The following is a 10,000-nucleotide window of genomic DNA, read 5'->3' as shown; positions in this document are numbered from 1 at the left end:
TGTGTGTGTGTGTGTGTGTGTGTGTGTATGTTTGTAGGTCATATGAGTGTTTGAAATCCACATTTAGCTCAACACTTTTTTATTGAGGCTAAAAATATCCAGGCAGACAAACGCAAGCTAGAATTCACCCACATTTTAGTGCCTGTTTCATGTGTGTGCGCTGATCCAGCCAACCAGCCAGCTAGCTCCCATTTTCAAGTGACAAATATAACCGTGCCTTCATTAAACAGGACGGGAGACCGTCGCTGCTGCCGTTATCCCCGTGGGAAATACGCATGATCTGAGTCAAATTTACCTTGTAGCACCACCCTCCCGCGGTAGGCCTCCATCCGTTTAATCTCCTTTCTCTGCTTTACCCCATTTATGTCTGTGCCACAATGTAACTTCCATCCCAGCGGGGTGACTCTAGAAAGTGGCAAGGCTGGAGGCTTTCAAATGTGCAATACCAGTCTGCCCCACTAGTGCGCGTCCTGTTGTTTCCAGTGGTAGCGGAGAATAATGATAGAGTGGATGTGAGAGAGAGGTAGAGAGAGAGAGAGAGAGAGAGAGAGAGAAAGAGAGGGAGAGAATTTCCAGTGATGAAATTGGTCTCCAGGCTCTCCGTGCACTTATGTCAGATGGTAGGCTTCAGCAATGAGAGCGCGAGAGTCTGCTGGTGACTGTGAGTTTACCCCCCCTGCACTTTATCTTACGGGCGGAGGAAATTAAAATTTGGTTTTGCATTCTGCTGCACTCACGTCGGCTGTCTTAAGGAAGCGGTCATGAGAGACGGTTGAGTTCTATTCAGGCACGCCGTGCATAACAGATGTGAATGGACTAAATGAATTGAATTCCACCACCCACCCGGTTCCAAGCGATCTCTGCGGACACTATGAAATCGCATCGTCTTACTGCATGTGGGTTCTAGCGCCAACGATAAAAAGGGACCCTCTTCCCCTTAGGTGTGTGACAGACAGAGGAGCTCTCTCCGCACCGGACCAAAACCGGATTTAGGCACCAAACGAATATTTTATTTTCTGCGTAACACAAGTCACCGCCGAAACTTTCCTGATGGCCCTGGTCATGGAACCCGTGAGCAAATGGAGCCCAAGTCAAGTGGTTGACTGGATGAAAGGTAGGTCAAAACTATTCCCATCTTTTCTTATCTACGCAGCATCTGATGTTCCTGGATTGTTTGGGAAACCCCCTGTAGTCAATTACTTACTATGTAGCATACCATCAGCAGCAAGTGTTTTCCCGTCATGCTATCGTCTCCAGCAGCTGGGAGACACCAGTGACTACAATATTCATAGAGGAAACTGCTAATTTGGTTGCCTTTCCAGATGGGTGTCACAGGTGTGGTTTTCGGTATCGACGAGGAAATGGTTCTGGTCATTTGAACGTAGATTTTAAACTGATAGTCTGTCTTGCGTTTCCATCTGTAATAGTTCACATTAAGGATTAGATTTTGCATGAATTGGAGGGTTCCACAAGTAGTTGTGCCCAAGTGAGCAATAGGTTACCGTGATCACGAAATCAGTTGGAAAGCCATTATGGGCCATTGCCAATATTATATACCTTTACGTTTGTGTCTTTAGAAGAACCTTATCCTACGCAGGTGTTTGGTGTCGATTATTCTTCGCGGTGACGGTAGCATCACCTCTTGCGCGTGGGTGGTTTGTTTGGAGGCAGCGGTCGCATCTGTAGCCTAAATGAACAATAATCGTTTTTATGATGCCGAATATTGTGATTTGATGGCTTACGTTTCGTGGCTGAACCATTTTCAAATTTCATTTGGTCGTGACGCACAATGCCATTTGGCATAGGCTTTTTCAAATAAACAGGAAGCGCTGTCTATGAAAGATTAATCTTTTTCATGTAACTATTAGGCTACAAGTTCAATTGGTGAATAGAGTCTTTTTGCAGCTATTTGGCATTTTATGAATAAAACTGTGAAAAACAATATAATGTGGCCCATCATATTTGCATTTTAATTTAATTAAGCTGCTTAATTAAACCAAACATATACCACCATGGAAATACTTCATTTAAATGAAGATTTCCAGATATGTCTACTCCTCTGTAATTCATTGATAGGCCTAGGTATCTGTCATGTTGATTGAAATTACTCAAAAGGTGTGATGTATATGTGATATGTATGTATGTATGTATGTGAGTGTGAGTGTGTGACAGAGATAGAGAAAGGAGAGTGAAGTAGCTGAAGAGAGAGAGAGAGAGAGAGAGAGAGAGAGAGAGAGAGAGAGAGTGTGTGTGTGTGTGTGTGTGTGTGGGTGTGTGTGTGGTGGGCGCTGAGCTGTCACCCTCTGGCTGTCTGAGTAGAACAGCTGAGAGACTGTGGCCAAGCTCTGCACAGAAGGCATGAACCGGCTGCTGCATCACTTCGTCCTGTGGACCAGCCAACTTGTGTGTGTGTGTGTGTGTGTGTGTGTGTGTGTGTGTGTGTGTGTGTCCGAGAGAGAGAGAGAGAGAGAGAGAGAGAGAGAGAGAGATAGAAAGAGTGAGAGAGGTGTGTGACAGTGAAGGGAGGTGGGGGTGTGTCTGTGTAGGCATGTGTGTGGTTGTGTGTGTGTGTGTGTGTGTGTGTGCATGCATTTGTGTGGGTGGTGGTGTGGGTTTGTATGTTGGTGTTGTGCTCATGACTCAGGCATGAGGCTACTGGATCAAATTCACGTTCCAGAATAATCCTTATTTTCATCACGCCACAGTGCATCTTTAATCCTGATGCATGTCACTTCCAACTAACTACTGTATGCCCCTTTTCAACAGTCATGCCTTAATCATCAAAAGACAAGCGTGAAAAAATGACTCCTCACATGGTGTCATGTTTTTGCATTCTGTCTATTAAAATAAAAGCGGAGAGGACTTGTAGACACTATAGATACTATAAAAGTTATGCTACCCATCTGTATGGATTTAGCCGTATAGGTTCCTATGTATGCATTATGCTCTGGTCAAATTCTAACTGAATCCTTAATCCACCATAATATTAATATAAATCTGCAACAGTGTTAATGAACTTATGCGCATGTTTGAACAACGCCGGAGTGACGTCGAACAAATGTTCTTGTGTGAGTGAGTGACTCACAGGTCTTATACCACCAAGGCTTTCAGTTGAGAGTAGAAGAGATCGGCGTGAGTCAGTAGTTTACCTCCGCGATGACGTCAGTCAACAGGAACCGACTTCAAGGAGCTGCCCTGAGCAGAGTGGAGTGGGGATACACTCGGGAAGGAGAGGAGAGGAGAGGGCAGGCGGCGGAGGTGTAGAAGGATGAAAATGAGATGAAATCAGAAGAGTGTGTGTGTGTGTGTGAGAGAGAGAGAGAGAGAGAGAGAGACCAGAGGATGTGTGTGTGTGTGTGTGTGTGTGTGTGTGTGAATGTGTAAAAGGAGAGAGAGGGCTACAATGAGGGGGCCTCCTGTAGACGTACAGAGGGCTTAGTGTTGTGGCCTCAGCGCTGACCGGGGGCATTAAAAAGGCGCCCTTTTGTTCGTCCGCACCCAACTAACGGACGGAGGATGTGTGCTTAGTCCCCGCGCCGGCTCAGACGCCTCTGATCTACGGGGAGAGAGAGAGTGGGACAGCCCACAGGGAGGAGGAGAAGAAAGGATGGGAAAATGAAAGGATGAGAGTAAAGAGCGGATGGAGGAAAAGAGAAGTGGATATAAGGAGAGGGAGGAAGGGGGTATGAATGGAGGAGAGGAGTAGAGGAGTATGTGTAGTTGGAGGAGCTGGAGGTGTGGGGAGAGAAGAGAGGAGAGAGGAGAAAGGGGCTCAGTGGAGAGGAGCGGAGAGGAGGAGAGGCCACTGTATCGCCCGCTAGCCTTGTCCACCCACTTGCCCCCATAATGAGGATGATGCCACCCAGTGTCCATTCAGTGACCAGCCATTCATGCGTGTTCCTGGACCACCCAGATCCACATGGTCTGGGTGGTCATTCAACCCCATACAGTACCAGGGATGAGGTGAACTTGCTGGGGATCCATATTCCATCCTCACAGCTGCCGCCATTCAACCTTGACCTCACACACATCTAGCAGGTCTGTGCCAAAGCAGTCAGAGCCATACTCTCTTAGACACACACACACACACACACACACACACACACACACACACAAACATGCAAAGCAGATCTGTGCCAAATCAGGCAGACCCATACTCTCTTAAAACACACAGGCACAGATACAGAGAGGGGGAGAGAGAGAGTGAGAGAGAAAGAGAGAGAAAGAAAGAGAGAGAGAGGGGTCCTGCAGAATCATGCCTGGATCCTGTCCAGAACCTGACACCATTTTCCTCCTGACCTCGGTCCCTGCCCAGGGGTGAGAACAGCATTTCACATGGATGCCTGGACACGACTGAGCCCTTTGTCCTCCCTGTTAAGATGATGTAGGGCCTCCGTAAAGGTCTACTTACAGGACTGGAGAAAACGGGGAACAAATAGAAGAGGATGACAGGACATAGAGAGTGAGAGAGAGAGAGAGAGAGAGAGAGAGAGAGAGAGAGAGAGAGAGAGTGCAGATGAGTCGCTGTTGTTGGAGCTAACAGTGTGGTCAACAGATGATGCCTAGTGTGTGTGTGTCTGTGTGTGTGTGTGTGTGTGCGTGTGCATGTGTGCAGTGCGTGTGTGTGTGTGTGTGTATGTGTGTGTGTGAGTGTGTGTGTGTGTGTGCAAGACTGAGGAGATGCACAGAATGGGTTGTTTGCATGCCTGTGCTCTGCTTCTTCAGAGCTCCCAGTTGCTTCATTACTGCGGAGTGCACAGACTGCACACCCAGGAAAATTGACCGACTGAATTCAATGATATCGACTCACTCTATTTTGCTGTCACAAGTCAGTGGTTGACCATTGAAGTAGCCAGTGGTCGGGGCAAGATGGCAGCACTTGGTAGTTTTCATATGGAAAATGACTGCTGAGGTTCTGAATAGATGTACAATGTTTGCCTGATTTCCATCGTGTTCTCTCTTGGGCATCAGTTCCTCATGTCCTTGTGTTCCACATGTCCTCCAGAGCAAGGTGTGTGTGTGTGTGTGTGTGTGTGTGTGTGTGTGTGTGTGTGTGTGTGTGTGTGTGTGTGTGTGTGTGTGTGTGTGTGTGTGTGTGTGTGTGTGTGTGTGTGTGTGTGTGTGTGTGTGTGTGTGTGTGTGTGTGTGTGTGTGTGTGCGCGTGTGCGTGTGTGTGTGTATTGTGTCGTTGTGAGGAGCACCACTCCCTTGAGAGGTGTGTGTGTGGTTAGGAACAGCTCTGATGTATTTCTGGGTATGCTTGGGTGTACTTTGTGTTATTTGTGGTGCATTAGACCACACTGAGCAGTGAGTACAGCTGACCGCAATGGCCTGATGCAGGGAATGGAAAGCTGCTTTTGTTTGTGTATATATATATATATACTGTATGTATGTTGTATATATGTTGGGTATATAGGGATGGGACAAAATATCAAGACGCCAACATATCACAATATATCTGCCGCTGATATTTTATTGATACTCGACATATTGATATCAAAGCACAACTAGTAGAGATGAAGGCATTCCATTAAATTTGTTTCTAGATAGACTTTACATTGTTGTCTATTTTCATAAAATGGCTCGCTTTTCTTTTTTTCTGTGTTTTGATACATAGTCTCTACAGTATCTGCAGGAAAAATATTTATAAAACTTGATTGTGGGTCAACGTGAAATTGTCACGTGTTTTTTTTGTGTGGGGGGAGAGTGGTTAGATTGGCTATGTATAGTCCAACTGAGTGGGTCAGGGTTAGGGTGTGGGTTTTGTTGGCTTTTTAGGGTTGTGTGTGTGTGTGTGTATGTGTGTGTGTGTGTGTGTGTGTGTGTGTGTGCGTGTGTGTGTGCGTGTGTGTGTGTGTGTGTGTGTGTGTCTGTGTGTCTGTGCGTGTGTGTGTCTGTGTGTTTGTGTGTGTAAGATGTGGGTTGAAGGTTATCAGGCCCCCCTCATCCTTCTGTTCCATCTGACGCATCATGCCCCATTGTGTGCTGAGCAGAGCAGAGGTGGTCTCCTCTGCATCATGGTGACCCGCTCCGCCATGCCTTATGCAATCCACTCACACAGTTGGAGAAGCCCTGTTGGAGCCGTGTGTTCAATAGCAAATCTTGATTATGACTCAATCTCACCATCTACGTGGGTGGGGGTTGTGGTGGTGGTGGTGGGGTATGTTAAATACGTACATATTGCTTATACATTTGAAACATGTTATGTATTGATTGTTTGATTGTAAATGTATAATAGATTTGATTAGACATTTCTGAACATAATACAACATCTGTTTGTTGCTGTGAGACTTCAACTCCCACAATTCCTTGCCCTCTGCTTTGGTCAGTGGAGATGTTCCCAAGGACAGATATGGCCGTGGCAGGCAGCGTGGGTAGCGGCGGTGCATTTTTGGAGAGATGCTTGTGACTGTTGCCTGGCGCAAAAGGGCGAATTGTCTTCATCAATATTGATTAAGCTCTCAGAGTCCTCTTCAACCTCATCACTCTCCAAAGGCTTGGGCCTCGTCCAGCCAGCCTCAGTGGCCATGTGATTGCGCTCAGTGCAGTTATTGAATAGCGCTGGCTGCAAGTGCGCCGCCGCCGCCATGTGCTGCTCCGTGTTGCGCTGCTGATTCCGGGTCTGGGATCAGATGCGAATATGAACGCAGTCCATCACGCTCTTAATATGGGCTGTCACCCACGCATGCTGCCACCCACTCGGATGTGTGTGTGTGCGCGCAGCAGAGTGATCTGTGTGTGAACCCTCCAGGGGCCCCCGACAGCAGAGCAGACATTTATTAAAATCCCATCTCATCCGTTCTGCAATGTGTCCCCTTTCCTAAAGGGTAAAAACAAACCAAATTGAGTGAGTGATTAGCAACCAGTGGATAATAGCATTGTATCTGAGAGCTAATTACAAGGAGAATCGTATCATATTGGAGGCTATTTTGAGCTCCTCTGTCTGGGATATAAAAAGGTTTTCTTTTTTATTATTCTCTAGACGCATTTTTTTTTATTATCTGACATCATAATGGTGCTGTATGTGAGAGAACATCAACTGATCCTTGCTAAATATTTCCATCTTTGCATTTGGTGTTTCTCTCTAACCGACTCGGGCAGTATGTCTGGTGAAATAGTGGAAGATGCCGTGCCCGTGAGATACTGTAGCTCTCTAGACATGTTTTCTATTGTTCATGCCACGCAGGCTTTGCCAGGGCTGCAGTTGGGGAGTCTGCTGCCTGCAACACATGCATGGGTTAAATTGACGGCTGTCACACAAGCAACGCTTGTTGATGCAAAGTGGCAGGTGGCTTCGGCAACAGAATCCATTCCATCAGTACTCTACTGACCACTCTATTGACACTGACGGGCCGAGGTTCTCGAATTCGGTGGGAGTGTTCAGTAGGAGTGTCACCGCAGTCATATGCAAAAGTAACAGCAGCACTCAGATTTTTGCATCAACATTTACTGTTTTGAGAAGAGCAGAAGGAATATATTGGACCTGGGAGGATGCCATTAACTTGACAAAAGACATTAAATCTTTCAAATTCAAATGTTTTTTTTCTTCTCCTCCTTCCAATTCGAAATGGCAAAGAGTTTCAGGAGGAACTTCAAGGAGCCTGTACTTGATCATTCCATGAAGTCAGACCAAAGGCAAATTGCACCATTGTGTCGCCTGTTTACTCCTGTTTTTCCCAGAATGCTCGGCAAACATGCGGATGAGAAGCCTAGAATGATAGATAAAAGGCGTGTCTGTGTCTGTAATTGGCTGCGACTATCGGGGCCTACGTTTGCCAACTTTCTTGGACGGCAGCAGAAAATCAAATGGGTGAACGATTTCCACATTATTGTTTTGGCTGCAGGGTGCTCTGCAGAGCTGTCTGAGGTATAGAGTACTGTATGATTCATGGTGACACACGCACACGAACACACACACACACACACACACACACACACACACACACACACACACTCAGACAGACACACACACACACACACACACTCTGAGGTATACACTACTGTGTGATGCATACAATTCTTTGACTAATGCCTTTTTATGCTTTTATTCGCTATTCCTGTCGCGTGTTCATGTAAAGCACATTGAATGACCTCTGTATAAAATCTGCTATATAAAGTTGGCTTAACTTGACACGCACACACACACACACACACACACACACACTCTGAGGTGTAGAGTACTGTATGATGCATGGTGACACTCACACACACACACACACACACACACACACACACACACACACACACTCTCTGAGGTGTAGGCTACTGTATGATGCATGGGTGTGGGGTTATTTTGCTGCCATTCTGTCACAGCCTTGCCTGTTGTATCTGCTGAACACGCTCAGTAGTCTACAGCCAGGCCAAGACACACACACACACACACACACACACACACACACACACACACACACACACACACACAGAGCGGTATTATGTGCACACACACCTAGAATCCTGATAGCCATGGCAAATAGACCCCATCCCCCATATGAATATCAGTTCTAAAAGTGTATGAGTGCAGGGCACATGTACTGTACCATAGCATAGCATAGCTTCTCTCAAATAGGCCTACACACACAAATATAGCTGTTGCTAACATTACACATTACAAAGGAGGACACTGCTCAAACGCTTACAAACACACCCGTCTCCAAATGGCTTAACCACACAGACACACAGAAACATACACACACACACACACACACACACACACACACACAGGCACAGCTGCACACACCCCTCTCCAAATAGATACATGTAGGACACAAACACACATGCATAGTCATGTACAGTGGGTAATAAATCAATCAGAACAACTCAGACCACCACCACCGCCACATACACACACACACACACACACACACACACACACTGTCCGGGCCAGATTCAGCCTCACCACATGCTATATGAAACTTAATATACACCCCATGCGTTTGTCTCTGAGACACACCCTGCAGACAGGCACAACATACTCCAAATGCCCAGCCTGCGGCCTGCATATGTTTGTATTTGTGTGTGTGTGTGTGTGTGTGTGTGTGTCTGCATACATTTGTAGAGAAAGAGAGATTTCTGCTCTGTACTGCTGTAAATTACATCTCTCCTTTAATCTAAGCACATACTCTAACACACACACACACACACACACACACACAGTCTGTAACACACACGCTCGCTTGCATTGTGCGGGCTCTTTGTGGGTGTGAGGCACAGCACTAGTCCTGGCTCTCCACTCTTGGGAAGTGTGTCAAGATAAGTGCGTGTGTGTGTGTGTGTGAAAGCTCCTCAGTGGGAGTAAAGTGTGTGTGAGTCAGCTGTGAGTCACTCTCCATACCCCCTACACAAAGGTGCAGGTCACTGGAACCACCGCTGCACAGAAGCACAGAGCAGCACTTGGACCCAATTAAGGATGTATAACTCAGCCAGTCACATACTGTAGGCAAACAATATACATAGGCTACATAGGCAAGCGATGCAGGCAATCACATACTGTATGTAGGAACTCAGTCAATGTAGAAGAACTCAGCCAATCATATAGGACCTCAGACAATCACATAATATTCACCTTATTCTACCACACCCATTTTAGAATTTTATTTTCTTCTGCCTTGTGTGCATTCTTCCGGTCAGCTGGTTCCCGGCTAGTCAACTTCATTGGGATAACACGGCAGAAAAGGATTGAGAGTCTGACTTAGGAGGAAATGAAGAATGGCATCAGGATTGTACTTTGCCACCTAACTAACTAAGGCACTTCTATGGTGGGGTAGGATATCACACAGGCTAGCGCTTTAGTCAGTCCCATAGGCTAGCGCTTTAGTCAGTCCCATAGGCTAGCGCTTTAGTCAGTCCCATAGGCTAGCGCTTTAGTCAGTCCCATAGGCTAGCGCTTCAGTCAATTCCATAGGCTAGCGCTTTAGTCAATCACATAGGCTAGCGCTTCAGTCAGTCCCATAGTGCTTTAGTCAATCTCATAGGCTAGCACTTCAGTCTATCACATAGGCTA

General features: G+C 46.5%; 1 protein-coding gene across 1 annotated transcript in view; it reads left to right on the top strand.

Moving 5' to 3' along the window:
- The first annotated feature begins 1,050 nt into the window (after positions 1-1,050).
- Positions 1,051-10,000, top strand: part of cnksr2a (connector enhancer of kinase suppressor of Ras 2a) — a 94,998-nt gene continuing 86,048 nt past the window's right edge. Inside the window, 1 exon segment of the mRNA XM_062521946.1 lies at positions 1,051-1,114. Coding sequence (XP_062377930.1) covers positions 1,051-1,114 — 64 coding nt within the window.

This window comes from Sardina pilchardus, chromosome 19 (assembly GCF_963854185.1).
Source record: "Sardina pilchardus chromosome 19, fSarPil1.1, whole genome shotgun sequence".
NCBI classification, from domain to species: Eukaryota; Metazoa; Chordata; class Actinopteri; order Clupeiformes; family Clupeidae; genus Sardina; species Sardina pilchardus.
This window is presented reverse-complemented; position numbering and strand designations above follow the sequence as displayed.